Source organism: Rhincodon typus, chromosome 4 (assembly GCF_021869965.1).
Source record: "Rhincodon typus isolate 14 chromosome 4, sRhiTyp1.1, whole genome shotgun sequence".
Classification (NCBI taxonomy): Eukaryota; Metazoa; Chordata; class Chondrichthyes; order Orectolobiformes; family Rhincodontidae; genus Rhincodon; species Rhincodon typus.
This window is the reverse complement of record NC_063335.1, coordinates 70,361,155-70,381,757: the sequence shown is the minus strand read 5'-3', so window position 1 is coordinate 70,381,757 and position 20,603 is coordinate 70,361,155. Positions and strand designations below refer to the sequence as shown.

At 41.1% G+C, this 20,603-nt stretch overlaps 1 protein-coding gene across 2 annotated transcripts in view; it reads right to left on the bottom strand.

The window, feature by feature from the left end:
- dnaaf11 (dynein axonemal assembly factor 11) overlaps window positions 1-16,659 on the bottom strand; it is a 63,992-nt gene extending 47,333 nt beyond the window's left edge. The window contains exons 1-4 of one of the 2 annotated variants that reach the window (XM_020511903.2): window positions 16,575-16,659; window positions 15,889-16,056; window positions 2,932-3,009; window positions 478-650 (exon numbers count right to left, since the gene is read on the bottom strand). In XM_020511903.2, coding sequence (XP_020367492.1) covers window positions 478-650; window positions 2,932-3,009; window positions 15,889-16,056; window positions 16,575-16,584 — 429 coding nt within the window. In that variant the 5' untranslated portion in view covers window positions 16,585-16,659. Of the gene's footprint in view, window positions 1-477; window positions 651-2,931; window positions 3,010-3,158; window positions 3,238-15,888; window positions 16,057-16,574 lie in introns of those variants that run through there. The other variant, XM_048596015.1, reaches the window with a different exon arrangement.
- Window positions 16,660-20,603: the final 3,944 nt, after the last annotated feature.

The following is a 20,603-nucleotide window of genomic DNA, read 5'->3' as shown; positions in this document are numbered from 1 at the left end:
TCTCCTCTATCCATCTTCTATCCGCCTCCCCCTCTCTCCCAATTTATTTCAGAACCCCCTTCCCCTCCCCCATTTCTGAAGAAGGGTCTAGGCCCGAAACGCCAGCCTTCCTGCTCCTCTGATGCTGCTTGGCCTGCTGTGTTCATCCAGCTCTACACCTTGTTATCTCAGATTCTCCAGCATCTGCAGTTCCTACCATCTCGCCACACTGATTCTGTCATTTTTATTTTCAGTGGTGACTTTCCTCTACTTTATCACTCCAATGATTGAACATTCCCAGATGTTTTGGGGCTTTTGAGAGGGAAAAAGCACCCATCATGCCTGCGTATTTTAAGTGCAGACCTCCAGCCACATTCAGCCCTGAAACACACAAAATAATCTTGATCCTTTGCACAGATCATAAGTAGCAATCAAATTGTTACACACAAAAACTTAAAACACAAAAATGTCTTGTCAGAAAGACAATGACCTTCTAACCTTCAGCTGTGGTAGAGTAGCAATCACAAACTTCCTGTAACCAGCAAAATCACAGCAGGGGTTTCCCACCAGATAAAGCTCCTGTAGATGAATATTATGTTTGAGTGACTCCACACTAGTTAGTTCCCCAACAAAGTTAACTGTTAGGTCAAGTTTCTGCAGAAATTCACAACCTGTCAAGGAAAATGAAATAATATCACATTTGCAGAATACGACAAGTTTTCAGTTTTATAAAATTGAAGCTTGTTATAAATATTAAAAGGAATATATATATAAAGTATTGGCAAAGATCTGTAGCTCAGGTCGTGGACGAGGTTGTTGACTTGCTTGCCGAGCTGACTTGTTTTTGACTTCATCCACAGATGCCTACATAACAGACAACAACAGGACGCAGTATGACCCATCACACTTACCAACTTCCCTACATTAGGAACATATTGAAACTGACAACAAGACTCCAAAGACCACTAGGAATCATGGTGGCTCACAAGCCCACTGCCACTCTACGACAAACACTTACAACAACATGCAGAACCAACGTGGTTTACAAAATACCATGCAACGACTGTCAAAAATATTACATTGGACAGACAGGAAGGAAACTAGCCATCAGAATACACGAACATCAGCTAGCAGCAAAAATGGCACAATGAACTTTCCTTAATATCTGTACGTTCAGACAATGAAGGCCATCAATTTAACTGGGACAAAGTTACCATAGTAGCCCAAGCCAAACATTGACATGCACAGGAATTCCTAGAGGCATGGTTCTCCACCCATACTTCAATCAACAAACATATAGAATTGGACCCCATATATAAACCCATACAGATCAAAACCGGAAATGACAGTATTCACCATAACGGACCGGATAGTATACATTCCGAGTGGAGTAGAATAACATCGCTTCGCCGGAGGCTCCACTGATGATGTCACCTAGCGTGGTGACGAAATGTCTGAACAAAAACAAGCCAGCTCGGCGAGCAAGTCAACAACCTCGGAATATACTGAAAGTAAAATGCACTATGGGATCAAAATCCAAGAACTACCTCCCTAACAGCACTTTGTGTACACCTGCCCTATATAAATGTAAGCAGTTCAATAAAGTGGCTCATCAAAACTTCAAGGACAATTGAAGAAATCCCATTAATGAATAAAAAACATTGATTCTTTTGATATATATTCATGATCTGAACTACGATATGCAGGGAGTTGTTCCAAAGTTTGAAAATTACGTGTAATTTGAAAACACAGTGATGAGGATAGTAACAGACTTCACATGAGGACAAAGATTAATGAAGTTGGCAGATGGAAATTAAAACACAAGAATAAGAGGTGATTCAACTAAGTAGAACAACAAGAAGGAAAATTTTAATACTAAATTGTACAACTTTAAAGGGGATTCAGTGGAACGTGGGAATACCATCACCTGCAAGTTCCCCTCCAAGCCTCTCATCCTGACTTAGTAATATATCACCATTCCTTCACTACTGCTGAGTCAAAATCTTGGAATTCCCTCCCTAATGGCAGTGTGGGTCTACCTATAACACATGGACTGCAGTGATTAAAGAAAGCAGCTCACCGGCACCTTCTCAATGGCAACTGGGAATGTACAATAAATACTGGCCAGCCAAAGTCCACATCCCATGAGTGAATTTAAAAAATTGAAATTGCATTGATACTGATATTCAATTATATATGCACACACAGTTGTTGCTTCAATCAGTGCTTCTTATATGTTTTCTGGCCACTTTCTCCTATTTTAAAATTTGTTTAGACATATGGCAAAGTTCTCAGACAGCTGTATTTCTGTAGATTTGATATCGTTTCTCATAGTTGTGCACAAAACATCCCTTTTCTCCTTCACAAGCTTTTCTTTCATCATCTAATTTTATTTCTCCTACTATATTTGTTTTTCTCCCACTGATTTTATTACTTCCTCTTATCTTGTAAATTTTGTCTTTATCTCCTCATTTGTTGCTACATTTCTTTTCATGACCATTAGGATTATTCCAAGCATGAGAATAGATGAATGTCTGAAAATCTCCAGTAAGGAAGAGGAAAGATTGCTGTACTTCAGAAAAAGTGGGAAGAAATAGAATTTGGGACCACCACTTTGAAGTATAGATGGGCTAGATCCCAGTTTTGGAACAGATTAGGGAGGATTTTTTTAAAGTAGAATTGCTAGAATGTTAGACTTCGGTTGTGTAGAGATTAGAGAAACTCAGATTGTTCTCTTAGAGCAGAAAAAGGAGAAACTGGCTACTGACGTTCTTAATCTTAAAATGTTTTGATAAGAATAGATAAGAACCTGTTCGCAGTGACAGTTGGGGACAGGAACCAAAGGACGCAAATTTAATGTGACTGGCATAAAAAACCTAAAACTAGAATTTTTAAGTTTTCGGGTATGAAATTCCTGAATATATACAGGAATGTAATTTATGATCAACTTACCTTCTAAATTTTCTATGCGTTCAATGTTGTTCAAAGCTAGATTAAGGTATTCCAGTTTTTTCAGTCTTCCAACATTTTCTGTAAAATAATTAAAATCTTATCAAACAAAAAAGGCAGTCAATTCGGCCAAAGATCAAACTTCAAATTGAAACATATTTTAAAAGACTCAGAAAATGATAGTCATTATGGTCTTGATTTTGAAGAGCAGTGAAACTATCAGTGCTCACTCTTATTAAGGAGTAAATCAAACAGCAACTTCTGGCATCTGTGCATATCAGTTTAACATGGAAATCAGAACATTACTATACATGTAGCTCTGCTCAAGATATTTTACTCTAATAATTTTACACTAATAATATTTCACTCAGCTGAGGCTGGGGGAAGAAGTGGAGAAGCAGGTTCCATGACACCTCCCCACCTCTATCCAGACACAGGAGAAGCCAGTTAAGCCCCTTGAGAGATTCATTAACGTATTCACCTGATAGTGTAAGGATTTCCAACCAATGTATAGTACATTGATTGGGCCAGGAGGTCCAGCAATAGGCCAGGTAGCTACTGAAGCTGGATGCTTCATTCAGTAGGCAAGATGTTATGTTAATAAATAACTGTAACAACATCTCTGTTGAGAGCTTTTACCCTCTTGGCCTTTCTTATATTCCCCATTTGTAGCCAACTGCCTGGAATATGGAAAGGTAAAAAATGCTCCAATTGAGGTTTTTAGACTAAAGAACGATTTTGAAAGGGCTGAGAGAGAGGATTTCTTCATTGGTGGGGGTAGTTGATCCAAAGTCCAAAGAACTTTACCAGATTCAGGCATTCAGGAGAGAAATTAGGAAACAGTTCTTCACACAAAGGATGGGAGAAGTGTGAAACCACAAAAAATTCTGGATGCTATTTTAGCAGTTTTAAACTCAAGATTGACAAATTTCTGCTAACAAAAGGTATTAAAGTATATGGAGCTAAGGCAGGTGAAAGAAGTTAAGATACAGATCAGCCATAATCTAATGGAATGATGGATAAGACCCAAGTGGTTGAATGTTGAACCATTGTTTATATACCACAAGAATTTATTCTTTTAAATACTGCTCTGCTTTCTGACATTGAACAATGCATTTTTTTGCAAGCTTACAAATTCCCCTTTTACAACATCAATTTTTAGAAAGTCATTTCAATATGTGTTCAAATAATTTTAAAGTGCCTGGGAGTGATAGGTAGTTATTTTCTCTCCAGAAAAATTAGTACTCTTAACTTTGGAGTTTTAACATTGGTAAAGATCAATAAAACAAATATTTCAGGAAAACAATTGTCACCTTATTATTAGAAAGTCTGGATACATTACACTCTGCAAGCCCTTCCTCCAAGTCAATAATAAAATTAGTAAGTAATTGAGGCCCTAAGCCCTTCTGGCTTGAAACCATGATTATGTGATTAAGTTTCCCATTATCTACCAATTGAGCCGACCAGGCTGTAAAGGAACTCCCTGCACATGTCTTTTACTTGAGAAATTGTTGAAATATAGGTGGATTGGCCACGCTAAATTGCCCGTGGTGTTCAGGGATGTGTAGATTAGGTGGGATGCTCTGAGGGGTGGTGTGGACTTGTTGGGCTAAAGGGCCTGTTTCCACAGTGTAGGGATTCTATTGATTTATAAAACATATAATGTTTAAACATATTATGTTTTTGTTTTGCAGTGATAAGCAGGCCTGAGAGCAGGAAGACATGAATCTGAGTGAGGTGCCACAACAGCTCAAGGTATTGAGCACAATGTACTAATATAGATTGAGGATTGCTTAACACATGGAATACAGGCAGTCAGAATGATAGATCTCTTCAGGTGGGAAAGATGCAACTAGTGGCATGCCAGAAGGGCTTAGGGCCTCAATTACTTACTAATTTTATTATTGACTTGGAGGAAGGGCTTGCAGAGTGTAATGTATCCAGATTTTCTAATAATAACCTCTACACTGTTATGTGGACATAAGAATTCTGTAAGGGGATACAAAAAGGTGGAGAAAGTGGGCAAAAACTTGGCAGATGGAGTTTAATGTCAGCAAATGTGAGGTCATGCACTTTGGTAGCAGGAATCAAAAGCCAGACATTAAATTGGAAAGATGTCCAAAAAAGTGCAGCACAGAAGGATCTGTACACACCAAACATAAAATATTAGCATGTGGATGCAGCAAATAATTAAGAAGGTAAATGAATTGGGGTCTTTATTGCCAGGAGTTGGAATTTAAGAATAAGGAAGCCTTGTTACATCTGGACAGGGTGTTAATAAGGCCACATCTGGAGTACTGTGCACAGTTTTGGTCCCCGTATTTAAGGAAGAACATGCTGGCATTGGTGGCTGTTCAATAGAGATTCACTAGGCTGATTTCTGAGATGAAAGGGTTGCCTTGTAATGAACAGCTACACAAGTTAGGCCATTATTTATTTAAGAGGTTATCTTAATGAAACATACAAGATTCTGAGGGGACTTAACAGGGTGGATGTGAGATGATGTTTCCACTAGTAGTGGAATCTCAAACTTGGGACATAGTTACAGAGTCAACAAAGTTGTTTTCGCCTTGTCTTTTCCCGTGACTAGGTCGATGCCAGGTGGTCTTTCCGGATTCATTTAGAGTCATAGGGACGTACAGCACGGAAACAGACCCTACAGTGCAACTAGTCTCACTGCCAGCATTTGGCCCATTGCCTTATAAAACCTTCCTATTCATAAATCCATCCAGATTTTAACTGTTGTAATTGTACCAGCATCCATCACTTCCTCTGGCACTCATTCCAGTCATGCACCACCCTCTGCGTGAAAAGTTGCCCCTTAGGTCCCTTTTAAATTTTTCCCCTCTCACCTTAAACCTATGCCCTCTAGTTTTGAACTCCCCAACCCCAGGGAAAAGACCTTGGCTATTTACCCTATCCATGCCCCTCATGATTTTATAAACCTCTAAATCACCCGTCAGCTTCCAATGCTCCAGGGAAAATAGCCCCAGCCTATTCAGACTCTCCATATAGGTCAAACCCTCCAACCGCAGCAACACCTTGTAAATCTTTTCTGAACCCTTTCAAGTTTCACAACATCCTTCCTACAGCAGGAAGGCTGGAATTAAACACAGTATTTCAAAAGTGGCAAACCAAAGCTGCAACATGACCTCCCAACTCCTATACTCAACGCACTGACCAATAAAGTCAAGCATACCAAATGCCTTCTTCACTATACTATCTACCTACGACTCCACCTTCATTGAGCTATGAACCTGCACTCCAAGGTCTCTATGTTCAGCAATGCTGCCCAGGACCTTACTATTAAGTGTAAAAGTCCTCCCCTAATTTGCCAACCCAAAATGTATCACTTCATATTTACCTAAATTAAACTCCATCTGCCACTCCTCGGCCCATTGCCTATTAGATCAAGATCCCGTTGTACTCTGGGATATCCTTCTCCACTGTCCACTACACCTCCAACTTTGGTATCATCTGCAAACGTACTAACCATACCTCCATTTTCTGATGAAGGGTCTATGCCCGAAATGTCAGCCTTTCTGCTCCTATGATGCTGCTTGGCCTGCTGCGTTCATCCAGCTCTGCACCTTGTTGTCTCGGATTCTCCAGCATCTGCAGTTCCTACTATCTCTAACCATACCTCCTATGTTCACATCCAAATTTCTTTGAGACATCGTAGCAATTGATACATTTGAGTGGCTTGCTAGGCCATTTCAGAAGGCAATGGAGAATCAACAACATTGCCACATGTGGGCCAGATCACTTGAGATTTCCTTCCCTGAAGGACATTAGTGAGCCAGATGGGTTTTTCCTGATAATCAGTGATGGTTTCATGGACATCAGTAGATATCTAATTCAAATTTGTATACTCGGTGCTGTGAATGAAATGTTTATTGACTAAGAAGGTAAACATATGACTGGCTGCATTTATCCTGAATGCGCCTGCGGACTGTCCTGCAACAGTATTTTTAGTCAGTCACAGTCAGGACTAATTTAAATTTGTTCACCACTGGATCTTTCTAGGTAGCACCTGATGATCTTTGGGGGAAGCAATGGCTAACAGTATTATTGTTAGACTATTAATCAAAAAACTTAGCTGGTGTTCTCGGGCATAAGCAGAAATTGCTGGAAAAATTCAGCAGGTCTGGCAGCATCTGTGGAGAGAAAGCAAGTTAACGTTTTGGGTCCAATGATCATTCTTCTCCGGTCACTGGCCCCAAAACATTAACTGTGCTTTCTCTCCACAGATGCTGCAGGACTTATTGAGCTTTTCTAGCATTCACAGTTCTTTCGCTTAATGTTCTGGAGACTCAGTTTCAAATGCCACCATGACAAATGGCACTTAGCATAGAAACAATTTCTGTGAAACTACAATTTAGTTGCCTCTAATATTTCTTATTCATACTTTCATCTTTCTCTCTGTAACAGGTAGTTCGATTAGGAAACACATGTTCTTGACTCAGGGATACACTTTGCAAAACTAATAAAAATAGCAATATCAGTCTGAAAAAAATTTTTAAATATCAAATAGTTTACATAGAGTAAAACCAACAGTAAATGCAGTAAGTTGCAGTCGATAAAATTACCTCCTCAATACAGGTCTGCAACCAGCATCTAATTGTTGCTCATGTCACCATTTATAATTGTTCTAATCAACCTGTTTGATCACTTCATCACACCTCTTGGGGCTGGTGGGACTTGAACCCAAATCTCCTAACTGAGAGTAGGGACACTATTACTTGTCACAAGAGCCTAAAATTACCACTTATACAGTGGAAGTAACAACTTATGGCAGGTTTGGATAGGAAATTGAAGAATTTGGCTAACTACACCTGTGTGATTCTATTTAAATGCCATGAGGACTCCCACCTGTGGTCTTAAAATGGACTGGTGATTCCTGTTTTGGGAGGTAAGGGAGTATGCTACTGGTATAATTTTAATTTTTCAGCTTTTGAGTAGTTGTTACTGCAGTTTCATTTTCTGTCTCAACTGCAAGAAAATTGACAGTAATATAGAGGAAGATAAAATCCATTATTAAATTGCAACAAAATTGGTGTGGATTTTCTGATTCTTCCAGGTTAAGAAGATAAGAAATATGATCAGTAGTAGATCATCCATTCAATACAATCATTTTTGGCCTCAAATCCATTTTGTTGTCTACTTCCAAAATTCCTTTGTTCCTCCAGAGACCAAAAATCTGTCTACTTCAGCTTTAAATATATTCATTGATGGAACACACACAAACCCTGGGGTGGACACTTTCAGAAATTAACAACCCTCAATGAAAAAAAAATCCTCCTCCTCTCAGTCCAAAATGATTGGTTTCTTGTCCTGAGATTGTTGCTCTGTACCTGAGAGTCCCCAACCAGGGAAACAACTATCAGTGTCTGCCCCATGAAGCCCTATTCACAATACAAACTTCAATATAGGAGATAATTTCTTTGATATCGAGATGAAAACTGCTCACAGTCCTCCAGATGTGGTGTCACTAAACTCTCCACAAATGTAGAACAGTTTCCTTATTCTTGTATTCCCATTCCCTTGCAATACAGGCTAACATGCCACTTGCTTTCATAATTGCTTGCTGTAACTGTACGCTAACTTTCTGCGTGCCTTATACAAGTACGCCCAAGTTGATCTGAACATCAATAATCAGAAGTTTTACTCATTTTAAAAACAATCTGCTTTTTCAATTTTACAATCAAAGAAGATAATCTTACACTTATCAATTTTGTTGCTCACTCACTTAATCCCCAATACCATTCTCTTTGTATCCTCCTTACAGCTTAAACCTGGCTGCATTGCCATCAAATTTACAGTCTGTCTCTTCATCTAAGCCATTAAAAGATTATAAATAGTTGAGGTCCCAGTACTGATTCTTAGGGCACACCACCAGTCACAGACTGCGAATTTAAAATGGACTGTTTATCCATACTCGTTCCTTTGTAACTGTTTTCCAATCCTGTTGCCATGCCCCACTTCAGAAACTCTTATTTTGTGTATTAGCCTTCGTGTAATACATTCTTAAATCCCTTTTGCTAGTAAATGATGGTAAATGATGTTCAATGATAAGGAATACTGAACCTACTATTTTACTGTGAACAAATACAACAACAGGTCAACTTTTTCTTTGCATTGCACGAGCCAGGTAACTGATTACTTTTTGAGTGGTCACCAGTTCAAGCATTGAAAAAAAACCATTCAACAGCTTATGCTTTAGTCTGTAATCTTTACGAAGGGAAGAGTGATCGTAAAGATATGGACACAACAACAATTACCAGATAATTGGTGCATCAATGTAACATTAGCAATGATAGTCCACACCAAGTTTAAAAGTAGGCGTTGCTAATCAAGATGTTCATTTGGAACACAGATTCAAGCAGTTTGATGTAAATATATAGCTCAGGTGGGAGAGCATTGGACTAAAAATTTAAAGGTCCATGGTTTAATCCCAGATTTCAGTGGTTTCAATGACAGAGACTTCATGTGCCAAGCAGCTTCTTTTTGTACTGTAAATTTGAGCTTCTAGTCAGTTGGCTGGAAAGCTAGTTTGCAATGCTGTGTTGCCAGTAGCAAGGGTTCAATTCCTGCACCAGCTGAGTGGCTCTTCTTCTCAACTTCTCCCCTCACCTGAGGTACGGTGATCCTCAGGTTAAACCACCACCAGTCATTGCTCTCTAATTAGAGGGCAGCCTTTTGGGGTGGGACTCTTGAGGCACATGATAGTGTTCCTAACTCTGAGCCATGTTTCTGGGTTCAACTCCCATCTGCTCCAGAAATGTATAATGATTGAGGGTGGTGGTAGAGGGATGCTTTTCAGACTAGAGGCCTATGACCAGTGGTGTGCCACAAGGATCAGTGATGGGTCACACTTTTTGTCATTTGTATAACTGATTTAGATGTGAATATAGGAGGCATGATTAGTAGGTTTGCAGATGACACTAAAATAGGTGGTGTAGTGGACAGCGAAGAAGATTATCTCAAGTGCAAGGCGACCTTGATCAGATGGACCAATGGGTCGAGGAGTGGCAGATGGTGTTTAATTTAGGTAAACGTGAGGTGATGCATTTTGGTTTGGCAAACCACGGCAGGACTTAAATGTTTAGTGGTACAGCCCTGGGTAGTGTTGCTGAACAAAATGATTTTGGAGTGCAGGTTCATAGTTCCTTGAAAGTGGAATCACAGGTAGACAGAGTGGTGGAGAACATGTTTGGCATGCTTGCCTTCATTGGTCAGAACATTTAGTACACAAGTTGGGACGTCTATTGTGGCCGTACAGGACATTGGGCGAGGCCACTTCTAGAATACTGCGTACAATTTTGGTCGGCCTTCTACAGGAAGGATATTGTTAAAATTGGAGACCGTGCAAAAAATATTTACAAGAATGTTGTCGGGATTGGAGGATCTGAGTTATAGCGAGAGGTTGAATAGACTTTTTCCCTGGAGAGTCGTACATTGAGGGACGATCTTATAGATGTTTATAAAATTATGAAGGCCACGGATAGGATGAATCAGCAAGGTCTTTCACTTAGGGTGGGGGAGTCGAAAATTAGAGGGCATAATTTTAAGGTGAGAGGAGAAACATTTAAAAAGCGCCTGAGGGGTTACTTCTTTCACTGCAGAGGGTGGTGCATGTACGGTACAAGCTGCCAGAGGAAGTGGTGGAGACTGGTACAATTACAACATTTAAAAGGCATCTGGATGGGTATATGAATAGAAAGGGTTTAGAGGGATAGGGGCCAAATGCTGGCAAATGAGGCCATGTCAGATTGGGATGTCTGGTCTGCACGGACAAGTCAGATTGACGGGTCTGTTTCCGTGCTGTATGATTCTATTATATCCCTGGACAGGTCGACTGTAAAAATATCTACAATAGAAATTGGCAGAAAGCGTTGAACAAAAAACATGATCACCCTCTAGTGGCAAAAATGACAAATATTAGAACAAATTAACAAAAAATTCTACGGAGCGATTAAACGATTAAGTAAAACTTCAGTCTATCTCCTTTGAGGAGAAACATCCATATATTTCAGAATTCAAACTGAATACTTTTTTGTGTGAAATAGGCATAAAAGAACGCATTTAGCCATAAACGAAATCCTAAACCTAGACAGTCATGGTAGACACATAACTGCATATAAAATAACACCAATAAACATAACAAATACAAACCAGAATAAATAATGGAAAAATCAACACAGTCAGCAAATTTTCTTCAAATTCCTTCAAATTAATTCCAAAAAGACTCTCACTAAATTGTCAATTTGCATATAACTGATTATTCTATGATGACAAATAAAAAAACTTTCATCAGTCTCTGTTCATAGAATCCCTACAGTGTGGAAACAGGCCATTCAGCCCAACAAGCCCACACCACCCCTCCGAAGAGCATCCCACCCAGACCCATTCCCCTAGTCTAACCCACCTAACCTAAAGATTCCTGGGCACTATGGGCAATTTACCTTAGCCAATCCACCTACCCTGCACATCTTTGGGCTGTGGGAGGAAACCTGAGCACCTAGAGGAAACCCACGCAGACACGGGAAGAATGTGCAAACTCCACACAGACAGTCACCCAAGGCTGGAATCAAACCTGGGTCCCTGGCGCTGTGAGACAGCAGTGCTAACCACTGAGTCACCATGCCGCCATGCTATGTTGCCATGAAGAATTGCAGCTAAGTATGAACCAGACCTGGCTTTGTTATTTTCTAGGATCAGACATATTCAGGATAATGATAGTACAGTAGCAACAACTAATATTTAGCATAACATAACAGTCTCAAGGTGCTTCTCTGGAGCGTTATAAAATTCAGGGTTTGAAAAGGTCTAGCTGGTGAACTCAATAAATCTGGAATTTAAAAAAAATAGTCCAGTGATGAGCATGAACCCATTGTTGTAAACAGCAATCTAGACCATGTATGTTCTTTAGGTCTAAAGTGTACCTCCAGACTTGCAGCAATGGGATGAACTCTAAATGCTGTCTGAAATGGCCTAGTCAATTAATTGTCTCTAATCACTACAAAGCCTAAGAAAAGGAATGAATCTAGTTGGCACTAGGGATTGAAAACAACAATAACAAATGTAGTCCTTCGACCTTTCCTTGTTAACATTTGGGGGTTTGTTCCAAAAGTGCTTGCAGTGTCCAATGGACTAGTCAAGTAACAGCCCAAATAGTCATATTCGCAGAATCATACCTTACAGATAATGTCTTAAACATCACCACCATCATTTGTGTATGTGCTGTTCTACCAGTAGGACAGACCCACTGGAGTTGGCAGTGAAGTGGCATACAGATATAAGGACATTGCCCCCGAGAATCCTTTCATCATTGTCTCTGAACCTCTGGAGGTCTAACAGACCAAACATGAGCTCAAAACCTCTTACTGATTATCACCCACAGCCTCTTCTCAGCTGAGAAATTTGTACTTCTCCATGTTCGACACGACTTAGGGGAAGCACTGAGGGCAGCAAGGATACAAAATGTATTCTGAGTGGTGGATTTCAATATCTATTAGCAAGAGTGGCTTGATGGCACCATTAAGGACCTTCCCCATCAAGTCTATAGGTAAGTCAAATATACTTTTTCCAGATCCTGTCCTTTTCAATACCATTTCTATGCTATACAAACAATAATAACATATTGATATTAAATATACAATGAGTTTCATAGCCACCATATTTCACAAGTTCATTTGCATCACAGCACACAGTTTTCTTTATATGTGCTGCTGATAAAAGATTCACTGTATCATTTCCTTTTTCAGCAACATGAATAATTTTTAAATTGTGTGGCTGGAGATTTAAGCCCAACCAAAACAACCATCTGTTCTTGTCCCAAAACATTTCCAAAAAAATTCAGAGGATTATGATCCCTATGAATAGGTTTCTTCCACATTGTTGGTGATATATGTTTCAAAGTGATGCAGAGACAACACAAGACTCAATACCTCCATCTCAACCATTAAATTTCTGTTGACATGCAACTTTACTAAAAAATAACTGTCTGGCCATTTGATTCCTATCCTCTCATCTTGCAATAAAATGGTAACCAAACCAATGTCACTGGCATCAAAAGTTAGTTAAAATAGCTTCTCATAATTTGGCACTGCTAAAGTGGATGTGGTTGTCAACACAGCTTTCAAGTTGTATCCATTCTACACAATCACAAGATGCCCAGACTAACTGCCCAAAGAACAAATTCAAATCCAACCGTACTGTTTGAAATTTTGAATTTATTTTCTGTTATTTAAGACTGAAATGTTGGTTTCAGTAATAGTAACTATAGCACAATGGCTTGTTTCAATCTCTGGTTCACTAAAATCATTTAGAGAAGTAAACCTGATGTCCTCTGATCTGGTTTATATCTGACAATTACACTCCTATGTTGCTGACCTTTAACTGTCTTCTGACAGGATCAACATGGCAGAATCAGTATAAAATTAGCAATCAACTTAAGGGAAAGGAGACCAAGGGAAACAATTACTCACACTCTCTCTACCTAAAGAGTAATAGTCAGACATAGCACGAACTGCAGATGCTGGAGTCAGAGTCAACACAGTGTGGAGCTGGAGGAACACAGCAGGTCAGGCAGCATCAGAGGAGCAGGAAAGTCAATGTTTCGGGTCGGGACCCTTCATCAGAACTGGCTTCAGCATTTGTAGTTCTTGCTATCTCTGCGTGACTTAAAACCCTACTGCGAAGCCTCTTCCAAGGATGCCCACCTTGAAGAAGTCATCCTCCACCCTCCAGAAAGACCTCAGTGAATCTCTCTCCCACTGGTGATCTCCTCTGCCCTAGCACTCTTTGACCACATACTAAGACAAACAATCCACTCTGACTCTGTCCTATCGTCATTTAAAATATCATGATGAGATAGATCCTTGGATTTCTTCATCAAGGCCATTTTCCTCACTCTTTGGGCATGTTCCTTCCTTACTGAGAAACGATATTCTGGCTAAGGAGGGAGAGCAATCAAAGTTTACTAGACTGATTCTTGGGAATAGCAGGACCAACGCAAGAACAGAGAATGGATCGGTTAGCGCTATATTCACTGGAGTTAGAAGAATGGGGATTGGGGGAATCTCATAGAAACGCATAAAATTCTAACAGGACTAGAGTAAATGCGGGAAGGATGCTCCCGATAATCCAGAAGTCCAGAACCAGAGATTACAGACTAAGGATATCGGTAGGCTGTTTTGGACTGAGATGAGGAGAAATTTCTTCACTCAGAGAGTGGTGAGCCTGTGGAATTCTCTGCCACAGAAAACAATTGAAGCCAAAATATTGTATGTTTTCAAGGAGTTAGTTGAAGTTACTAGGGCTAAAAGGATCAAAGGGTACGGGAGAAGCAGGATACTGAATTGAATGATCAGACATGAGCATATTGAATGGTGGAGCAGGCTTGAAGGGCTGAATGAAGTACTCCTGCTCCTATTTTCTAAACCTCTTATCATTAACCCTTGTCATCCCAACCACTCCAGCCACGAAACCTCATTGTAAGGTTTTGGAGTAAATTTGTAGCTCGGGTTGTGGATGTTGAGGTTGGTTGGCTTGCTCGCTGAGCTGGTTCGTTGTTGTTCCGCAGACATTTCAATAATTTGCTGGGTAACATCATCTGATGAAGCGCCGCTGTGTTCTATTGGGACAACATCAAGATCCTGAGACAAGCAAAGCAGAGACAGGCACGGGAGTTCCTAGAAGCCTGGTACTCCACAAAGAAACACATCAACAAACACATTGATCTCAAACCCAAATACACTCCATTGCTAAGGAAAACTGGAAGTGAGGTAATCCAGCTCAACGGACTCCAGAGTTTAAAAACCAGGCGGGAAAACACAACGGCACTTCACTGGAGGCTGCACTGAGGATGTTACCCAGCAGGGTATTGAAACATCTGCGGAGCAACAACGAACCAGCTCGGCGAGCCAACCAATCTCAAACAGCCTCAGTGTATTGAGGTCTCTCCCCACATCTCTCTATCTCTACTAACTGTATGTCTTCTGTCAGGTGTCTTGAGCACCTTTCTACTGCACCCACCCACTTAACTCTCTTCTTGTTCCATCTGCTCATTGACAAAGTCACAATTTGGTCATGCATTTAACCCTTGCAAAACTGTTATCACAATCTTCTCTGGAAATAGAAAAATACTTAATTTACATTTCTTCATTCTTTTCCTGGGAAGCAGGCACTACTGGCAACAATCCCTAATTGCTCTTGGACTGAATGCCTTGCCTGCCCATTTCAGAGGACAGTTAAGAGCCAACCACATCACTGTAGGTCTGGAGATACATGGGGGTCAGACTATGTAAAGATGGCAGAGTTTCTTCTATAAAGGCCATTAGTCAACTGGATGGGTTTTTAAGATAACTAATGATCTTTTCGTGGTCGCCATTAATGATTTCAATTTCTGATTTCCTAACTGCTATGAGATCTGAAAATGGGCATTGACTGGGCCTCTGGATTATTTGCTCAGTGGCATTACTATTATGCATCCTCTTCCCTTGATCTAGCCATTCCATCCAATTACCAAAACTAAACGAAAATGATTTGAAAGTCTGTGTATCTCAACCTGTGATTTACACTACAAACTTTTAAGATTTGAGGAACAAGAAACAAAGTCAAATAAAATAGAGAATTACATAAATGCAGAAACCAACTGCATAGTCAAAAACACCTTGTCTGAAAATAGGTGTTCTTAATAAAATAGATGTTACAGCCATTACTTATTAGTTTTAGAATCTGTATGCTTTAGAAAGCTGTTCTTCCAAAGGAACTTTGTCCACTCCAGTCCAACACCAGCACCTCCACATCATGGCTTCCAAAGACCAGGTGAATTCATCATCTTAATTTAAAATGGTAATTAAAAAACCTTACATCTGACAAGTTTACTTCAAAAAAATAAAAATAAGGTTGTGACTAGCTCTATTCTACATTCTCAGCAAATCTCACTGGACTTACCTATCTTAGGAATCAAATTATTTTGCAAGTAGACTATTCTCAGATCTCTGCACCATTTATCAATGTATTCGATTCTCTCTATTTCTTGCTGATGTAAGGAAATTTCTTCCAGTGAAAATATTTCGCAGTTATTATGTTCTGCTCGTTGCCGTATCAAATTTTCAGTGACTGTAAGATGGCAAATAGGCAAAACAGTTAAGAGCGGACTGTTTACAAAAATAAAGTACTTTTAAAATAACTAGCAGTTGACTGTTTCAGCAAAGAAAATTACGTGTTTTAGATGACACACCAAACTGAGAAAATTCAGCACCACTTAACCATCATCTTGCTATCATTTAAGAATATAACATTGGAGATATTTTTCTTTTGCCAACAGGTACCATGGGGTATTCTAATACCGAGTGTGTGGACAAGGTGATTGTACATTTGACGATGACTTTTCTGCGCTCAGAGGGAGTATTGGTCGGTTATAATCCCGATTCAAACGCCCTTTGCTGGGTCCAACAGTTTAAGCCACATCCTGCCTATTCCCAACATCGAGCACTATCACCGGCAGGAGAGCTCACTCAGCCAGGCCCAGGGAGCAGAGCTGTAACTCGGCACTGAAGTGGTGGACGGACAAGGCAGGCAGCCTCGGAAATTTAATTATTGAATAGTGAGTTTCTGCTCTTTTTGCTCTCACTCACTTCGCACCATCGCGGCCTATCCTTGAAACTTAACGAAGCCAAAGCTGCATGCGTAACCACGGTGACCAGAAGCACCGCCTATTACTTTCGACGTCATCATCAGCCTCGCCCCGTGCTGTAACCGGGGAAACCGCCAACGCATCCCGGGCTGTAACTAGGGAAACCGCCAGCGCATCCCATACTGTAACTAGGGCAACCGCCAGCGCATCCCCTGCTGTAACCAGGGAAGCCCCCAGACACCATAACCAGATTGCATTTCCGAAGGAGGGTCCCGATCCGAAACGTCTGCTTTCCTGTTCCTCTGATGCTGCCTGGCCTGCTGTGTTCATCCAGCTCCACACCGTGTTATCTCTGCATTTTTGTTTATCTGGTTCAGGTGGAGGGAAGTCTGGTAAAAACAAACGGAGTTGTAGGGAACAAAATCAGAAATTACTGGAAAAGCGCAGCAGGTCGAGCAGCATCTGTGAAGAGAAGTCAGAGTTAACGTCTCGGGTCCGGTTTTTATTTAGCTCTCTTCACAGATGCTGCCCGACCTGCTGAGCTTTTCCAGCAATTTCTGTATTTGTTTCTGATTTACAGCATCCGCAGTTCTTTCGGTTTTTATTTAGTGCAGGTCTAAGGAAGAATCCGAAACGTTAACTCTGATTTTTCCTCACAGCTGCTGCTAGACCTGCTGAGCCTTTCCAGCAATTTATTTTTGCTAGGGTTTTGTCATGTTCAGATTGAAACCCACGTGTTCTTCTGATAGTGTGTTTGAAGCATTATCACGTTGTTATCTGCAAAGTTCAAGGACAGTGGGACTTGACCAAACTTGCCAGAATACCAGAGCTTCAGATGCTGGAATATTCTATGCTTTATCTTTCAAGAATAGACCAAAGTGTTTTAGCTTTCAGAAGGCCCATCTCAAAAGAAAAATCCATTCATTTTCTTTTCCTGAAGAGTGCATGGATGCTTATGTGAGTTTTGGGACTATTTGGAGAGGTAAGCATTTATGTTTCTATATTACTGACTGGTTAACATTTAATAAAGATGCAATAATTTTGTTTAAATTATGCTTGAGATAATAAATTGTTGAGTTTGCTCAAAAAACCTGTTTAAAGTCTGATTGGGATAAAACGTTTTGTTTGTCATCTTGATAGCCAGAAAAAAAAGCATTCTGTACTTGGACGAGGGCAATGTGCACACTTCCATTCTCAGTTGTAGCTTTGTTAAAATAATTGCCTCTTCTTAAGACTGTAATTGATTGACTTATTGTTGTCATACACACTAAGATACAGTGAAAAGTGTTTTGTGTGCTATACAGGCAGATCATGCCATACAAAGGGCATCAGGGTAGCAGAACAGAGTGCAAAATACAACGTTACAGCAGCAGAGAAGGTACAGAGAGAGAGATCAACATTAACATTAACCTTAACATTCCGGCCCCCACCCACAACTCTTTCTCCGATACATCAACGATATCGTCGGTGCTGCTTCCCTCTCTCATCTGGAATTGGAAAACTTCATCAATTTCGCCTCCAATTTCCACCCTGCCCTCACTTTCACCTGGTCTATCTCTGACTCCTCCCTTCCCTTCCTCGACATTTCTTTTTCCATTTCTGGGGATAGACTGGCCACTAATATCCATTACAAACCCACTGACTCCCACAGCCACCTGGACTATACATCCTCACACCCCACTTCCTGTAAAGACTCCATCCCATTCTCTCAGTTCCTCCGTCTCCGTCGCATATGTTCAGATGAGACCAACTTCGACAAGGGAGCCTCCGACATGTCCACCCTCTTCCTCAACTGAGGCTTCCCCGGCTCCGTTGTTGACAGGGCCCTCAACCAGGTCCGACCCATCTCCCACACTTCCACCCTCACCCCTTCTCTTCCTTCCCGCAACAGCGATAGAGTTCCCCTTATCCTTACCTACCATCCCACCAGCATCCACATCCAGAAGATCATCAGATGCCATTTCCGCAACCTCCAGCAAGATGCCACCACCAGACACATATTCCCCTCCCCTCTCTTGGCCGCCTTCCGCAGGGACCATTCCCTCCAGGACACCCTGGTCCACACTTCCTTCAACCCCAACACCTCCCCACAGCCCTACGGCACCTTCCCCTGTAACCGGCGAAGGTGCAACACCTGCCCATTTACCTCCTCCCTCCCCAGTATCCAAGGGCCCAAACGTACCTTCCAGGTGAAGCAACACTTCACCTGCACTTCCCAGAATCTGGTCTACTGCATTCGCTGCTCACAATGTGGTCTCCTCTACATTGGGGAAACGAAGCGTAGACTTGGCAACCACTTTGCAGAACATCTACGTTCTACTCGCAAAAAAGACCCTGAACTACCTGTTGCCTGCCACTTCAATGCACCACCCTACTCTCTGGCCAACATCTCTATCTCTGGCTTGCTGCAGTGTTCCAGTGAAGCCCAACACAAGCTGGAGGAACAACAACTCATTTTCTGCTTGCGGACCCTACAGCCCTCCAGACTCAATATTAAGTTCAATAATTTTAGGGCCTAAACTCTCCCATGACCCAGCCCCCCACCCCACACACCATGCTTTGTTACCACATAGCCTGCCATTGCACACCCCCTATTGTTAGTCACTAACAGTCCCCATTAACAACTATTCACCCTCCCAGCCTGATTGTTAGCAACTCCTTTGTCTGTCCAACTGTCTTTCTCTCTCTTCGGGCTCTATCCTATCGTTTACTCCCTACCCCACCCAACTCCCTATTTTCTGCATATAAACTGACGTTTTCCCAGCCACCATCAGTTCTGAGGAAGGGTCACCGGACCTGAAACGTTAACTCTGTTTTCTCCTTCACAGATGCTGCCAGACCTGCTGAGCTTTTCCAGCAACTTTGTTTTTGTTCCTGTGTTAACATTTGAGAGGTCCATTCAAAAGTATGATAACAGCAGGAGAGAAGCTGTTCTTGAATCTATTTATACACTTAGTCAAGCTTTTATATCTTCTGCCCAATAGAAGAGGGTGGAAGAGTATAGACAGACTGAGTCGTCAGTCCTGACGAAGGGTTTTGGCTTGAAACATTGACTTCCCTGTTCCTTGGATGCTGTCTGACCTGCTGTGCTTTTCCAGCCTCACACCTAAAGACACAGGTTTTTGATTATGTTGGTTGCTTTCCCAAGGCAACCGGAAGTATAGATGGAGTCAATGGTGGAAGGCTGATTTGCATGATGGACTGGGCTTTGCTCACGACTCTCTGTAGTTGCCTGCAATCTTGTGGGCATGCCAGATTTCCTTAGCCTCCTGAGGAAGTAGAGACAGTGTTGAACTTTATTGACAGTCATGAGCGGACCAGAACAGATTGTTGGTGATCATCACTGCCAGGAACTTGATGCTCTCCACCTCACCACTATTGATGGACACAGGGGCATTCCCTCCATTCCACTTCCTGAAGTCAATAACCAGTTCTTTTGCTTTGCTGCTGTTGGAGGATAGGTTGTTGTCTTTACACCATGCTGCTAAGCACTCAATCTCATTCCTGTATTCTGTTTTGTTGTTGTTTGAGATCTATGGTGTTGTCAGGAAACTTGTAAATGGAGTTGGGGTGGAATTCGTGGTTCCACAAGACCATAAGTAGTAGGAAAAGGAATGAAAAAGTCGTATAGCACAGAAGCAGACCCCTCGGTCGAAATCTTTCATGCTGAGCTGGTTTCTCAAACTAAACTAGTCCTACTTGACTGCATTTGGCCCATATCCTTCTAAACCTTTCCTATTCATGTACCTGTACAATGTCCTTTAAATGTTGTAACTGTACCTGTATCTACTACTGCCCCTGACAGCTTACTCAACATACAAACGACCCGCTGTGCAAAGAAAATACTGCCCCTCAGGCCCCTTTTAAATCTTTCCCCTCTCACCTCAAAATTATGCCCCTCTAGTTTTGAAACTCCCCTACCCTAGGGAAAAGACCTTTGCTGTTCATCTTGTCTATACCCGTCATGATTTTATAAACCTCTATAAAAAGGTCTAAATTTACTAATCAGTCTATCATGCATAACCTTCTC